At 35.4% G+C, this 17,235-nt stretch overlaps 1 protein-coding gene across 1 annotated transcript in view; it reads left to right on the plus strand.

The window, feature by feature from the left end:
• The window catches only part of LOC306857963 (Na(+)/H(+) exchange regulatory cofactor NHE-RF1-like), a 22,283-nt gene extending 6,321 nt beyond the window's left edge, over window positions 1–15,962 (plus strand). Inside the window, exons 2-6 of the mRNA XM_079398270.1 lie at window positions 6,113–6,283; window positions 11,799–11,952; window positions 12,783–12,826; window positions 14,957–15,073; window positions 15,143–15,962. Of these exons, the coding sequence (XP_079254396.1) occupies window positions 6,113–6,283; window positions 11,799–11,952; window positions 12,783–12,826; window positions 14,957–15,073; window positions 15,143–15,298 (642 nt within the window). The 3' untranslated portion in view covers window positions 15,299–15,962. The remainder of the gene's footprint in view (window positions 1–6,112; window positions 6,284–11,798; window positions 11,953–12,782; window positions 12,827–14,956; window positions 15,074–15,142) is intronic.
• Window positions 15,963–17,235: the final 1,273 nt, after the last annotated feature.

A 17,235-nucleotide genomic window follows, 5' to 3' on the forward strand; every position in this document is an offset into this window, starting at 1 on the left:
CATGTTTCACCAACCTTACCCCAGTCCTTCAAGAGTTGAGCAAACCAAGGACAATATTATGAGTTACTAAAGTGAGCTATAAAGTCATTAACCTTTGTATCATCAATCTGTAGTATCTTTATGGGGCTGGTGGAGGATTTACTGAAGCCTGTGGTGAGCTGGAGATGGGTTAGGTTAGGGCCTTTCCACACTCGGCTCGTGACAAACAGGTTGACTTAATGGTATGCGACAGTTCCCAAAAATAAAAATTTCATCACTCCTTTTACTCACTCTCAAGTGGTTCCAAACCTGTATGACTTTCTTTTTTCAGTGGAACACAAAAGAAAACTGTCTCAATGCTTTTTTTTTTTTTTTTTAAGTCACACGAAGTCTAGTGTTATTTTGAACCCTGCTGACCTTGTACTGTCGATTGCATAGACAAAACTGTTCAAATTTTCTTTAACTTTTTTTTTGTGTGTGTTCCACAGAAGAAAGAAAGGTAAATAGGTTTGGAATGACATGAGGATGATGTCAACATAAAGTTTATTTAAATTTTTTTATTTTTTTGAGTATAGCTACGTACGTAATCTGAAAGCATATCTACATGCACCCATCCTTGTTTTGGACTGATGACCACATGTGAAAATGAGCACAGATTTAAAAAATTATGAATTTTGTTTGCTGCTTGGCTGTGGTGTGAATTTGTCCCCATTGTGGTAATAAACGGTTGGGTAAATATCATTGTGAGTTTGCATACTGTGACTGTCATACATGTCTTAATGATCTGATGTTATGATGCACAGCGCTACTCGCACAAACCTTTAGGCGATCTAGAAAAGAATGCAAAAGTTGATGATACTTTTATGCAACGTTGCACTTCAGTCCCCATTTGTAAATGGTTGAAAAAGATGAAGCAGTGGAATATTTGAACATTTCTCCTTTTGTGAACTTACTTAAATCAACAAGAACACTTCTCCGTTTAACTCGCAGTACGTGAGAAGTCAAGGAGAGATAAGTCTAAAAGTTACTGCTACATTTTCATTTTTCCCTGTAATCAATGATTCATCTCTTTGCCATTAGTCACTCTGAAGGCCACAGGTGCCACGGGTTCATGTTATATCATTCAGTCTCAGGAGGATTGATTGTGAAAGAAGGTCTTTGTCAGATACTTTAGTTTAAAATGACTCTACTGTGGACAGGAGGAAATTATTCCCTCTGCTAACTTCAGCTTTCTGTATTGAATAACCCAAAGGCAAAAGGAGGCCCAGAGGGAGGCTATCTAGTAAAGAGTAAATTCCATAAAGGAACTCTACACTTCCGAAAAGGAACTCTGTGAGTTTCATGCATAACAACAAGAGATCACAGGCTTTCATCATGTTCTGTATTGTGGGATGCCATAGTTTAATGCTAGTTTATTGTTAGAAAATAGTTCTGTTGTAAGCTTCATGTTTCATGACATATAAAGAATAGGCTTATTTCCTCTCATTTCATTTCAGTTTTTGTTGAAGTTGTTCTGCCCTGCTCGTAAAACTGGTCACAAAGCAGATCCTCTCAAATTAAAACCCCTGCTCTTATGAGTCATAATCAGACACAGATCTATAAAAGCCCATATCAAGTATCTCTTGCCAAATGCCTGAATGATTTTTTTCCTAATCTAAACTTAGGTTTGATTAACAGTAGTTTGTACATTTGCAGAATAAACCATTCTGTACCAAATAAGAACATGCATGATTAACAAGCTATTTAACAAAAACATGCCCAAAACACCTGTAAAAATATTTTACATATGAAGGCAAAATTAAGAGTTTGCATTGTGACAATGTTTATTTTTTACATCGGTATACAGCAAAGGTAGTACAAGAAGTATAACCATGGTGCATTTTTTTTTTCAAAGTTTTGAGAAAATAGTTTATATTATATAATGAGAATTATTATTGTCATAAAAAATTATGTCACAATGCCAAAGAATTTGTCGTTCTAAAAATAAGGCTTAATTCCTTATGCAAACATAATTTCTTTTGAACTTTCTTGGGATTTTGGGATGAAATATGACCCAGGTGTGTTCTCGACAGAGTTTGTGACATTAACCTCATTATGTCTTAGGATCATATGTATAATATCTCTTATTTGAGTGTCCTTCTCTTCACATGGATCTTTCATAAAATCACACTGCAGTGTTCCACGGATCTTATCAAAGCGGATGATGTCATCTTTGCATTGTGAATGTGTGGGCCCCTACCCTTCTCAGAGATAGCAGTCCACACCCAAGCCCACACTCCCACAATTCTCCCCTTACTCACATCCGGCATGACCAAACACTGATATGCCAGAGTCATTAGCTCTCCTCATCGGCTGCATTCTTTTGCTTTTCATTGGGTGGCAATGCAGCATGATTTCCATATCATACTATATCTTCTCATCAGCTTAGTTCATACTTTCCAACCCAAATTTGCTTATGAAAAGAGCGGCCTTGGGTGGAAGGGTTAGCAGAGGTTACATATAATTGGTAATGAAGAAACGAGAAGAACCAATACAGTCTATGGCTTTATCAGGCAGCTTTATATATATATATATATATATATTATCACAGCAGGGGTGTATCATTTAGTACATGCTGAGTGATCTTCAGTGCCTACTTGTGTGCATAGTATCAGAGGCATTTAAAAACATTGTGACTGTTAGACCCACCCAGAGAGCGGATAACATTGTATAATATTCCTGACTGTATGTCCAGTCCTCTCAGGACACTCTGAACCTTCTTTCAAACATAGTCAGACGTGGCTACAGCACTTTGGCAGGAAAGTTACAGCTTTGCTGGGTGAAATAAGACCTAATGTTAGTCTCTTGCCAAGAACTTGTTTGCTAACCCATCCAGCACATTTGAGCTAGAAAAATACCCCAAATTGTTATGAAGAAAGATGTTTCTGTAGTTTAAAGTGAGCAGTGTGTCACACCACACCACAAGCACTCAGGGTTGTTTATGGTAATGATGTTATGGTGCTATATGCTCTGTTTTTATCTAGAGCCAAACACGCTTTATTCAAGCCCATTCCGTTCTGTAGCTTCTCTCCCCCGCTAAAGACGAAAAGCGCTACAAGAGCTACAGATGCTGTGGTTATTTTAACAGCAGTAGCAGAAACGCAGCGAGCAGCAAAATAGAATAAAACAATTATTTTAATCTGTCATACATATATGACTACGGCTGTTCAAATAAACCAGGTTTGGGATAAGACCTTTTTTTCATCTACATTTGATTATTTGTAGATGGGAAGGAAATGCAAAAAGACAGACACTGTTATTTTTGCTCACAAATATTTTTTTTATATAATTGATTAAATTGCAATGTTAAGCGGTCTTCATCAGGTCAAAACATTGCAATTAATTAAATTATAAAAAATTATTCGGGAGAAAAAATAATAATGGTGTCTGTCTTTTTGCATTTTATCTAAGCACCTGCTTAAGTTTTTATTTTTATTTTGGATGTGCACATTCTACTTTGAATAGATGGCAAGTTAACTTTGAGACATGCTCATTATGAAAGCATTTCGATTATTATGTACATTTTTTTTTTTGTTAGTTTTCAGTAAATACTTAAGGAAAATATAAAAATAGTCCAGACTTAAAGAGGAAGGCCCTTACTGTATCTGTTCTGTCACGTGGCCTTCTGCCATACATATTTTTAAATTTAGATACCATACTTCTCTATAATGAGCAGTAAGTCTTTTAGCGGCCACTTTTATCTTAGTATCACAGTTACTTACAGTACACTTATTACAGGGACAGTCTCTCTGGGGCAGTGTGGGTTTAAATGCTTTGATCAAGGGTACAACTGGTAATAGCTCATGGCTCTGATTACCAGGCCTTGCTTTAACAACTTTGTCACACACCGTCCACAAACGATCCCCAAACAGAGCTCTTCAGTCGCAGCCTTGTGTTCAGCACGAGGGATTAAACTCTTAATGTAACATATGGCCTCTGCTGGCTAAGCCTATGCTAATCAGAGCTCAGATAGGTCTTGCCTTTGCATAGTCACCTGTTAGAAGGGTTCTTCCTTTCATTAGTGGCTACAGTTAGGCACGTTTTCTTTAGGGGACAGTAATGAGGATATCTTTGCTATTGCCAGCTGTATCTGTGACCTGTGGTTAGCCTCCAGCTAGTGTTTTCTGAAGAGCGGGTATTGTTAATCGTGTCGAGCACATTCAGTGACCCTAGTCCTAACCCCTTCACTCCGCACTGCTATCCGGTTTCCCCGAAGAGCAGGCCTCCCGGGAAGTATGTAGCCTGTACACTGCAGCGTTGTACTGCTGTCTTTGGTATTGCCAGTGTTGGCCTATCATGAGCACCTTTGGACACACTTTACCTGTGTGGTGAATTGTTTTGCAGTTGGTCTGGATCAGTGATTGGGGTAATAATTTTGAGTTAGATTTTTATAACATAAAACAGATTAATGTAAAGATTATAATAACTGATCATGATTAATCTCAAAAATTGTTTCTCTGTATCATGTTTAGTTTTTTTAATGTAATTATATCCATTTTAAAGAAAAAATATATAGATTATTATCACTTGAGTGTTATTGATGGGGATATGGGAATACATAAGTATGGCCCCATGATTTCCACGATGCGGAAAATGCGGAAGGAATCACGGAATCCAGTCATAAAAATGGAATTTACTGTATAACATGAAATGTCACGGAATTTGCCAAATTTTGGATGAATAAATTAAGAGTAGGTCAGTACATTAAAATCAAAACGGGATATGGACTAGTGTCTGTGAATATTAAGACGCAAGAAATTCTATTTAAATAGGAATCCTGCATGTTTTGTGTGTCTCTGTATGCATGCAGTTTCATTTACTACACACATACTGAAGCGCAATGCGCCTCTGCCACCTCAATGTATGAGTACACAAACACATGAATATAATCTCTAGAACTGCTCTGAGAGTCACTTCATGAGCATTTTTACCATTTCTTTCGTGAAAAACTATTATCATAAACAGAGAAACCTAAAGGTCTTCACATCAACCTGTCAAAATAAAAGTTTGGTTTAACTTGAAGAAACTGTGACAGAAGTATATTACTTAATGTAATGACAGTACTACTAGTACTAATAAAATTATTATAAAAACATTATTTTTAATGAATATTTACTTATTATTATTTGCTAGAAAAAATGTAAATGCACAACACAGTATTTCTGAAAAAAATAAATAAAATCAATTATTTAGAGATGCTTTTGATTTAATAAAATGTAATGAAACCATTAAAATGGAATCCAGAAAATGAATGGAAAACACAGAATTTGGTTAAAATAAAACTAAATTTGAGAAAAAATAAATGTATTTCATAGGGTTTTAAAGAAATTGCTGTTAAATTGTGTAAGTTTCATGATTTCAGTTAATTAGAAATGCTTTTTACTATTTAATTTAACCATTAAAACAGAGTCTAGAAAAATTAAAAGGGAAAAAAAATGGAATCCAGAATAAACAAAACCGATTTCATAGGGCCCTACATAAGCAAAACATTGGCCTATATCAACTATAACTATGTTGTTGTTAATAATAATAATCATAATAATTAAAATACTTATAATAGTAATCAGCGGCAGCAGTAGATATTATTATTATTATTATTATTATTATTATTAGTGTTTGTTTTAATGTATCATGTTTTGTTTTATTTTATTAAAATATTGTTACTTTTTTGTTGACGAAGGGGTAATTGAGCATTATTTCTGGGACTTGTGGGGAACATAAGACAAAACTCTGGACTATAAACTACACAAAAACATGTTTGAAAATAATATAATTTGATAATTTTAATATAATTTTATAATAAACTTGAACAAACTTCCTTCTGTATTTGTTTTCATACTTTGCCAGCTCATGTAGGTTTTTTTTTTTTTTACTCATCCATAGATCAATATGTGCAAGGGACACAGTAGGCAGATGTTTGGTTTTCTTATCTGTTTGTATAATTTCAGCCATATATTATAGACTGTTATTATTATGATTATTATGATATGTATTTGATATCTTGAAATGTTCTTATTTATACGTTCTACTTTGTCTGTTAGGATATATCAGTGTATAAGCTGTTTTTCCTTCCTTGATTATTGTCTTTTTATAGGAATCAAAGAACGAGCTGCGTCCACGTCTCTGTCACATGAAGAAGGGTGCCACCGGATATGGCTTTAACCTGCACACAGAGAAGACGAAACCTGGCCAGTACATCAGGGCAGTGGATGAGGACTCCCCAGCAGAGAAATCTGGACTTCGGCCCCAAGATAAAATAGTGGAGGTATAATACACCATATTTAATCAGTACTTTAAACAAGTGTGTTTGTACTTCAGGAATGTGTGGTAATAAACGTTTGTGGTCATATGTTCAGATAGCACCTCTCTCTCTCTATATATATATATTTATATATATTGATATATATCACTGGAACACAAGGCCTCTTCTTAAACATCTGTAAGATTTTTATATGAAAGAAATGAATAATTTTATTCTGGAGGAATGTATTAAATTGATCAAAAGTTAGATATATGCTGTTTTTTGAACTTTCTATTCATCAGAGAGTCTAGAAAAAATATATCACGGTTTCCACGAAATTTAACAGAACAAATGTTGTCAACATTGCTAATAATAAGAAATGTCAAAGAACTGAAGATTCAGCTTTGCCATCACCAGAATAAATTACATTTCAAAATGGAAAACTATCATTTTAAACTTGATGACATTTCACAATATCACAATATTTAACCGTATTTTAACAGTATTCAAATAAATGCAGCTTTGCTTTCAAAAACATTGAAAAATCTTACTGACCCCAAACATTTGAATGGTAGGATACATATATATTTTTATACATATAGTAACTTTTGGCCATTTTGACTTTCCTTGACAGCCTATTCAGTGGATGGTAAACCAGTGAATTCCACACAAATAATGTTTATTATATATTATTTATTAATTTCTGCAATTTTGTGCACAGTTTCTATAATTGTATTATATTATGTATTATTGTTATACATTGCATTATGACATTATATCAGCCAGCAGCCATCCTTCTATATATTACCATTGGCATCATTCATCATAAAACACTGTTTAATAATATTCTCCAAATTTATAATGTAGTTCATTAGCCTAACCATAGGCTTTTTTATAGCTGACATCAGAACGATTAAAGATCAAATTTTAGAGCCAGAGTGATATTTTGCACATTTTATACTTGCAGAGCGTGAACTATAAATGCCTGAGCGGTTTGTTTCCAAAGCGTTAATCTCATTATCTATCAGCGAAGGAGTGGCCTGTGTAATTACTGTCTCTCTGGGAGTGCTGGGATTACTGAACGCCTGAGGAGAGCTCAGAGCCACATATCTTTATCAAACCACTGATATAATGCCAGGCTCAATCCACTTACTACAGCTATGTGATAGAGGTCCAAAAAACCCAAAGAAAGTTCAAAGAAGGCTGATGGGGGGGGGGAGGCCCCGTTTGTGTTATGTCTAAAAATATATATTTATCACTGTCCCATTTTAAACGCATGTAAATACCTGGTGTAAATGAGGTCAAAGATATGAAGAAAGTGAGGTTAGACAAATAAATATAAATACAAGACCAATTTATTTTTGTGTTCAGTCCTAATCTATACACCGTTTGGTTATTTACTAGAGTGAAATCTGTTCTTCACCTGAATTAATTCTTGATAAATTTGTGCACAGAACAGATAGCAGATTAGCAGCTAGTTACTAATGATGTCATTAAAACCATATCTGAGATGCGTCACTTTTTTCCAATCAGGTGTTATGTTGATTTAGATGTCAGTCGTCGTCATTTTGGGAGTGACTTTAGGGGAATCACTCTTGGATTTAAATAAGGTTGTCACTCCCAAAACCCGTGTAGTGCGTGTACGTGACTTTAGTAAAAGTATGTAAATGTTCTGAGGGTAATGGTGAAATGGTTTTGGCTGACTTGTAACTCAATCTGCGGTCATGTGTTTTTCACAGTTTTAATTTCACACATTGGAAGTAATCATGCCCTTTCACTGGTTGTGTGACTGGTTGACATAGTTATTCACCCTGAGCATAAATCCGGACTGAGAACATTTTTCATCTTAAAGCCTTGTCTCGTTTCCTTCAAAATGCCACCGAACCCTTTTCTTTGAATGCTGATTTCATTCAGCCGCCGTGCTTCAAAGCTTCAAAGTTTTCACACACTCAGGATCCCTGTGTTTAGTTTCACTCCCGTTTCCCGCGTTTCATCTCAGATTCCAGAGAGCTGAGACATTTAAATGTCAGGCATTAGCTTTACCTGAACATGATGATAAAAACATGCTATGCTAGGCCTGTTCACAAACATGTGTTTCACACTCACTCAGATGAATTCTCCGTTTTGCTTCCCTGTTCTGTGAGCGTGGCCTCTTGTTATGTGTGTGTGTGTGTCTGTATGTCTAATAGGGCTGTTTAAAGGACACATAAGGGGGCTGTTGTTTGTCCGCTGTGTTTTAATTGCCTGCAGAACGGGAGAGTGGGATCGGCATTCCTAAGAGCCCACTCCTGCCCTGAATCTCCCACGCAGATTCCTTAGCCTCTGGCATTATGGGATAGACCAACAGAACCTCAGTCTTTTCCCAGGTGTCTGCTTTCTGTGAACCAGAGAAGTCATGGTCATGGGATTAGACTTTCTATTGACCCATAAGTACTTCAAATGAATAGAGCGTCAGAGAAAGGAGATTTGCTGTGCTTGCTGGTATATACTATATTATAGACTAAAATCGGTACATTTGTATTGCCAAAATTTTAGTTTAGCTGCATTGGTGTGAATAGTGTGAATTAAGTAATAATGTAAAGAAACAATTGTGCAAATATATTAAAATAGTAATATTTGCAAGTAAAATCTGAATATATTTTAATTTAATTTGAAATTGTATTTAAATTTAATTTAATTGTATTTTTACATTATATTACATTTAAGTTATATTAAAAGGTTACATTCAAATGACATTACTTTGAAACAATAAGTTCAATTAAAAACTCCTTTGTTCAATTTGTAGTAATTAAATTTTATATAATGCAATTATATTTTTACATTTAAATTGTAACTGTAAATTGTTAATTTAATTATATTTATAGTACATTAAAATTAAGGTAACTTAAAGCAATACATTAACTTTAGTTAAAAAGTAATTACTAATCAACAAATTAAAAAATAATTAATATATTTAGTTTTTTAATTTTTAATTTGTAACTTAGATTTGAATATAATTGTGTTTTTACCAGGGGCGTAGATTACGCGGGGGATCCCGCACATTTTCGGGCAAGTGTGTTGGCATAAAGCTTTTCAAGAGCCGGTGTGAATAAATATAGATTTAAGATAGTCTGTTGCATGACCTGATGTTTTATTCGGACCCAGAATAAGGCGAGATGAACATCACGGAGCGCTAAACGCTCATTACATGCAGTGTGTGTTTCATTCATACTCGAAGCCGGAGGGCGCAGAACGTTGCACCATGAAATTCCTAATATATGAAATGGATGAAAACAGAAAAATCGACGAGTTTGGATTTGCGATTGCGACGATATATGGTTTATTTGCGTTTTTCAAGTCATCTCCAGGTAATAAATAAAGTATATGAACAATGCAGTGCTAATTGACATGGCATTCATTACAGTATAGAAACTATTCTGCCTCGTGGGACAAAAAAAGCGTTTGTGGTATATAAACAAATCATTATTATTGGTTATTGTCCAGCAGTGTATCTGATTTCTAAGCCAATTAAAAGCTAGAAATAAGAGAAGAAATGTAAGTTGCCCAGTCAAAAGTGTTCGAACTAAGATTTTTAATGTTTTTTAAAGAAGTCTCTTCTGCTCAGAAAGCCTGAATTTATTTGATCCAAAGTAGGCCTACAGCAAAACAGTACAATTGTGAAATATTTTCACTATTTAAAATAACTGTTTTCTATTTGAATATATTTTAAAATGTAAATTACTCCATTCACACGATCAGAAATCATTCTAATATTCTGATTTGCTGCTAAAAAAAACTAAAAAACATTTATTATTATGATGATGTTGAAGACAGCTGAGTATAATATTTTTCCAGGTTTCTTTGATGAATAGAGAGTTCAGAAGAACAGCATTTATCTGAAATAGAAATATTTTGTAACATTATAAATGTCTTTATCATCACTTTTGATCAATTTAAACCATCCTTGCTAAATAAAACTATTAATTTCTATCATTTATTTTCCAAAATAAATCAAATAAAATAATAATAATACTGACTCCACGCTTTTGAATGGTATAGTGTATAATGTTACAACAGCATTTATCTGAAATAAAAAGCTTATCTTTGGATCTTTCTATTCATCAAAGAATCCTGAAAAAAATTACTCAACTGTTTTAAATAATAACAATAATTAAAAAAGGTTTCTTGAGCAGCACATCAGCATATTAGAATGATTTCTGAAGGATCATGTGACACCGAAGCCTGGAGTAATGATGCTGAAAATTCAGCTTTGATCACAGAAATAAATGACATTTTCCAATATATTCAAATAGAAAGCAGTTGTACTGTATTTTGGATTAAATAAATGCAGAACATTTTATATATATATATACAGTGGTGTGAAAAAGTGTTGGCCCCCTTCCTGATTTTTTTGCTTATTTGTCACACTTTAATGTTTCAGATCATCAAACAAATTTAAATATTAATCAAAAATAACACAAGTAAACACAACATGCAGGCAAACACTTTTTCACACAGGGCCATGTGGGTTTGGATTTTTTTTTAAAACCTTCATTTAAAACTGCATGTTGTGTTTACTTGAGTTATTTTTGATTAATGTTTCAGATCATCAAACAAATTTAAATATTAAAGTGTGACAAACATGCAAAAAAATTAAAAATCAGGAAGTGGGCCAACACTTTTTCACACCACTGTGTATATATATATATATATATATATGAAGTGAAGTGAAGTGAAGTGACATACGGCCAAGTATGGTGACCCATACTCGGAATTCGTGCTCTGCATTTAACCCATCCAAAGTGCACACACACACAGAAGTGAACACACACACACCGTGAACACACACCCGGAGCAGTGGGCAGCCATTTATGCTGCGGCGCCCGGGGAGCAGTTGGGGGTTCGGTGCCTTGCTCAAGGGCACCTCAGTCGTGGTATTGCGGGTGGAGAGAGCGTTGGACATTCACTCCCCCCACCTACAATCCCTGCCGGCCCGAGACTCGAACCCGCAACCTTTGGATTACAAGTCCGACTCTCTAACCATTAGGCCACGACTTCCCCATAGTAGTATATATATATTACATTTCTGTCCTGCTCACTTCTGAAATGATGGCTACGCCCCTGGTTTTTACAATTAAATTACATTGAAATTAAATTACCGTAAAGCAATGAACTAAATTGACTAAGGAAGTACTAATTAACAGATTTAAAAAGTAAAAAACATACAATAATTAAGCAATTCTGAAGTGTAAAAAAAAGTATATATATTTCTATGCATTCTCTTTCACAGATTATTTTACTACTGTAATAATTAAAATTATGTAAAAAAAAAAAAATGGTTTTCAATGAAATGTGAACCTGCAGAACCACAGGTGCTGACCACTTCAGCCACATGCTTTGAATGATCCAGGGAAACTACTGTTCATTTAAATATCCAGATATGTCAGAATGAATGGAAACTTCCTGCATTCCTGCCAGGTTCCCACAACTCTTCCTCATCACAATATAAGTCTCTATCTTTGCTTCAAAATGTATGAATTCCTGTCTGTTGTTTCTGCAGGTGAATGGCGTTCCTGTGCACACAATGCAGCATTCAGAGGTGGTGGCAGCCATCAAGGTGGGAGGAGATGAGACCAGACTGCTGGTGGTGGATTCTGAGACAGACGCTTTCTTCAGAAGCTGTGATGTCCTTCCAACTGAGAATCATCTCACAGGTACAAGCGTAACAATTTAACCAGCTATAGCATGTTTTTTCATGTACAAAGTTGGTTTCCGTCTATCTCACCCTTGACCGTAAGTGTGCTTTTGCTGATCAAGAACAACTTTGTTCACTTTGTCAAACATTTCACATGATGTTACGCACACACACTCACATAGTAACAGACTGCTGGTTAAACTTCAACTCGAGGCCTGTGGTGGCACTGTCTGTACATGAGAGAATTAGCCAAAGTCAACAGCGCACTGCCAGCATGTTGTCTTGGTGATCAGGATCATGGAAACAGTATGAGAAATGGGGGAAGTCAGTCACCCCCACCCTAAATGTGCCAGACAGGCAAATGTCTCACAAAGTAGCAATACTTCATTGGAGGCTTTTTCAAGGTAATAGAGCAAAAGGTGAAATAATGAAAAGTAAAAAAATGATGATTTCTGAGAAAATGATTGGCAAAACTACATTATGATGAGCTGGCCATCGGGCTGTTGGACTTTTTCCATTTCTCACTGAATGAATGTTGACAGCTGCACCCACACACATCTTTTATTCATTATTTCAACCACAACAGCCATGTTTCCCAATTCTCATTCAATTCTATGAAGGCTTTTGCCTGTTTCCTGTTTTTTCTTGGAAGGAACTCGCTGTTTAGCCATTGTATTGTGACCCAAAACCCTTTGGCAATGGCATTTTGGATAATAATAGTGATGGGCTGTAATCATGAATCTTATAACCGTTTTTTCCCCAAGTTGCATTTGAATGAACTGTTAGACCAATGTATCTGATCATAAAAATCTAATGAATTGATCTTTGTCTGTCCATCCGTGTTCTCAGGTCCTCTCCCAGAGCTTGTTTCCAGCCGCGAGGCAGAAGATCAGGTGAGTAACATCTATGTTGCTCATTGTTCAAAAGACAAAGGCCCGGTTTCACAGACAGGCCTTAGACTAAACCAGGATTAGGCCATTGTTCAATTAGGAAATTATTATAAAAAATTTGTATTAACATGCCTTAGAAAAAACATTACTGGTGTGCATCTCGTGACAAAACGAAGGCACTGATATATTTTAAGAGCAGTCGGTGCAAGTTTCTTTCAGTTAAAACAGCTCAGATTTACACTTTAGTCTGGGACTAGGTTTAAGACTTGTCTGTGAAACTGGGGGTAAATGTATTCGGACCACTTATCTTCATATGTTTTGAGCAAACATGCATGTGACCCCCATTAAATTTCTCGAAAAGTGGGTATGTGATGTGCTATGTTTGCACATGCTAAATTTACACAATCACATTTGATTGGCTGATAAAGTGTAGTAGTGTCTGAGCGTCAGTGATGGGATTAGACAGGCAGCATTAGGACGAAGGTAAATCTGTGGAGTCTGATAACCAGATTTCAGGCCACTTTTAATGCAGTGTCCTGGTTCCTCTCCAGCAGCTCTTCTCTGTCAGTTTCCCCACTGCTAGATTAGACCAGCTGTGAGAGAATGATAACCTGGAGCAGATAATCGCCAACTTAATGGAAGCTCTCTGCATGTCCAGGTATCTGCTAGTAGATAAAACATCTCAAGGGTGTGCAGGAGAGTTTTTGCTTTTTTTCCTCACACAACAAACACATCTGTAACTTTATCAAACTCTAAACCTGGTATTGTCGGCATTTCTCAGATGCTCTTTCACCCTCAGATGTTTGACTGGCTCTGATAAAGGATTCCTGGCTCTCGCTCAGCTGTAGACAGCACAGACCGTTTACTTCTGAGATTTGTGGATTGTGGTTTACATCAGTTGTTTTGAAATTGCAGCTGTAAACTATAAGGGGACGTCAGTAAATTGTATTTCTTTAAATTATTTAAAACAAGTTTAAATTGTAATAACATTTGACAATATTACTGTTTTAATCAAATAAATTGAGCCTTGGTGAGCATGAGAGCCTTATTAAAAGAATCAGACTGAACAAAAATCTCTCCTTACCTAACATGCCTGTTGACCAAAGTTGTTTGTGATGGTGTAAAAATCACTGGATTGAGGATCTAGTATTTTGTAACACTTCAGTTCAGTTAATGGTTGTCTAAGTGCCTTCCAGACTACTAATTACTGCAATTTGTTCAAAAAGAGAGAAAAAAATTCACTTTTCAGTAACTGTATACTCATGTTCAAGTGGACATGAAGACCACATGTGAATGTAGAACATTAATTACCCAGTGGGACACACTTACAAAGCAGTTTTGCAAAAATGCAAGTGAGGTTATTAAAGAACTTTAATTACACATTTTGATTTCCATTTCTTTACACTTTAAAAAAACTAAATGTTGGTTCAGTAGTTCCTGTGTAACAGACAACACAATTTAATTGTGGTGCTTTTAAAAAAGCACTTCCAAATGTTTTACAAAATACACAGTCATTTCTTAAGCAATAAACACTTCAAATTTGTATCTTATTAATTTAGCTTGCACTTTTCCTCAGTATCTCACGATTTCAAGGCACACAAGTTCCTGCACGTGTAATGGGATACACTTAGTTGCACTTAACGCTTTGAAGTACAATTAGAGATGTGTGGATTTAGCTTTGGCATTTATCAGACCTGGGACAGTCTTGTGTGTGTACTTCCTGTCACATGCACTTGGCCAAGACCTCAATTGTGGCTGTTGGGACAGGCCCATAGACAGACTGTGAACTGAAAGCTCAAGGTCCATCTAGGGGGTTGTTTTTGGTGCTGCACTTAAAGGGAAGGTCCACCCAATTTGTCATCATTTATTCACCCTCATGTTGATGCAAACTAACTTTCTTCAGTGGGAGACAAAGAAGATATTTTGAAGAATGTTGGTTGCTAAACAGATTTGGGTTTTCATTGGCTTGCATTGTATGGAAATACAATGGAAGTCAGTGGGGGACAGAAACTGGTTATCAACATTCTTCAAACTACTGTTCTACTTTTGTGTTCAACAGAAGAAAGAAATGCAGACAGGTTTCCTTTTTTGTTTTTAATTGCTTTTATATTAATGTCAATGCTTTTTTTGTAGATTAATGGAAAAGCAACCCAGGAAGAAAAGCCTAAAGTAGCTATGAGTTTGTCGACTTCTAGCACCTCCTCCAACACCTCCACTTCAGCAGATCCAGCCAGCACCTCAGCACCAGAGGTTTGTGTCTGTGTCTTGAGTATACAGAATGAACGTAGCATGTTAATTTGAATGATGAAACGTTTGCAGGAGAAACCAAAAGCGAAGGCCTCGAGTGATGACGCAGCACTATCTCTGAACATATCGCTGCAGCAGGCCAAGGAACGCGCTCACCAGAAACGCACCAATAAGAAAGCCCCACAGATGGAATGGAGCAAAAGAAACGAGCTCTTCAGCAACCTCTGAGCCTCCTTTGTGCCTCCCCTCTTCCTCTCACCCGTTTCTTTTCATCTGTTTTTCTTTACTTCCTCTCCCCCTTTACAATCATGCCTCTCTGCTCCTTTGTTCTCTCTTTCGGTACACTTGCACACAATTAGAAACCCTTTCACATGTACATTTTAAACCAGTGTTATTTTGTCTCTATGATTTCTGAATCTGTTGATCGATCAACTTTTGACTTGATTTACCTGTATATCACTGATATAAGATGAAATATATGATTTAACATTACTGTATAATGTACAGACTAGAATATAATTTTTTTTTAAAGAAGAAAGCTTAAATGATATCTGAAACATAAATGTATGTTCTCTTAACTTACAGTAATGTCGATGCAGTATTGATGGCCCTTTGAGAGCGCTGTAGTGTCTGATGAGTCTCTTCAGGACTAGTCTTAACAGTAGAGTTTTGAAGTAACTTTTAAAGCAGCAACAATCCATTGATTTTTCTTTCTTTTTTGGTATGTGTGGTTATGATCAGTTCATAACATGAAGTGTAGAAACTGCAGCCTTTTAATTTTGTAAATGTGAGCTGTTTATGGTTTGGGACCCATTAACCACTGGAATGATAGCGTAACGGAGTTGATACTGTTGGCTGATAAACCTTCTCATTAAAAGTTTTATTTAAAGTGCTTGTTTAGTGGATGTACTGTGCTTTTTATACAGCGCATGGTAATAGTGGGAGTGAGTACTGGATGTTTAAGCATACGTTTACTTGTAAATCTTGCACAGTATTTTATTTCCATAGCAAATGCTCACTTCACTCCATATGACTTGTAGTTGGTAAGTTTAATTAAAATAATGAAATGTACCTGCTTTAAATAACTTTGTTCTACACCAAAAACAATTAACATTTTTAAAAATAGCCAGTCTGTTATTATTCTATTTATACACTATATTTAGTGTTGCAAGATATACCAATGTCAGAAAAGCATCATAATACCCTGCTGTTAAAAACGGTACTATTCATTGACCGCATTTTAATGGGTCACGTGTATATTGGATCTGCACATTAGGTCTTAAAGTGACAGCAGCCTAATAAACCCTTTGCTCTCAATGTCGCTGATGTAATTCAAGCAACTAAAGAGAATGAGAAAATCACACTGCTCTTGACTGAATAACTGTAGTAAGAATCATTGCATATTTAATTCATACAAAGACTATGCAGTGTTTTATTTTTAGATTTGGTTATTAAATTTCTGTAGTTTACTGTTAAATAGTCTGTACATGAAAAAAAACACTAATTTGTATCTTATATTGTATTTTTCCTGTTGTTTGTCATTTGCATTTTTGTATTTATTTTTAAGACAAAATGTTCCAAGAAAGAAAAACAACTTCAACGGATAAATGTTTAGTATCCGTTTTAATTCAGTGTAAAAAATTTCTTCTTTTTTTTTCAAATTCAACATACATTTTCACAGCCATGCGGAAACAGTTTGAAATGCTTGTAAACAAATGAACAAAATTCAACCAACAAAAGCTTCCCCCCACAGTTGAACTATATACATATAAGCTATCAAACCCCATATCACAGCCCACATCATCATCAGAAATAAAGCAGAGACCAGATACAGACTATCAAAAAAAATTACAAACCCACCACCCTCATCTCTATGTACTATGAGGGTCAATGTTAGTTCTTTATTTTTTTTTCATCGTTATAACAAATGATTTTGGCTACTTGTATCCAAAATACAGATCTGAAGTTATAATCACCAGCTCTCCAACTTATAATTACAGACTTAATTCTTCTTTTAATAGACCTAATGAATGAGTTATCAAATATATATATATATATATATATATATAGCACCATGATGTGATTACTGAGGACAGAGGGAACGTCACAAAAACCCGTGTTAGTACCGAGACCAGAACAACACTGGCCCTCATAAGATTCTCACA

Source organism: Barbus barbus (assembly GCF_936440315.1).
Source record: "Barbus barbus genome assembly, chromosome: 38".
Taxonomy (NCBI): domain Eukaryota; kingdom Metazoa; phylum Chordata; class Actinopteri; order Cypriniformes; family Cyprinidae; genus Barbus; species Barbus barbus.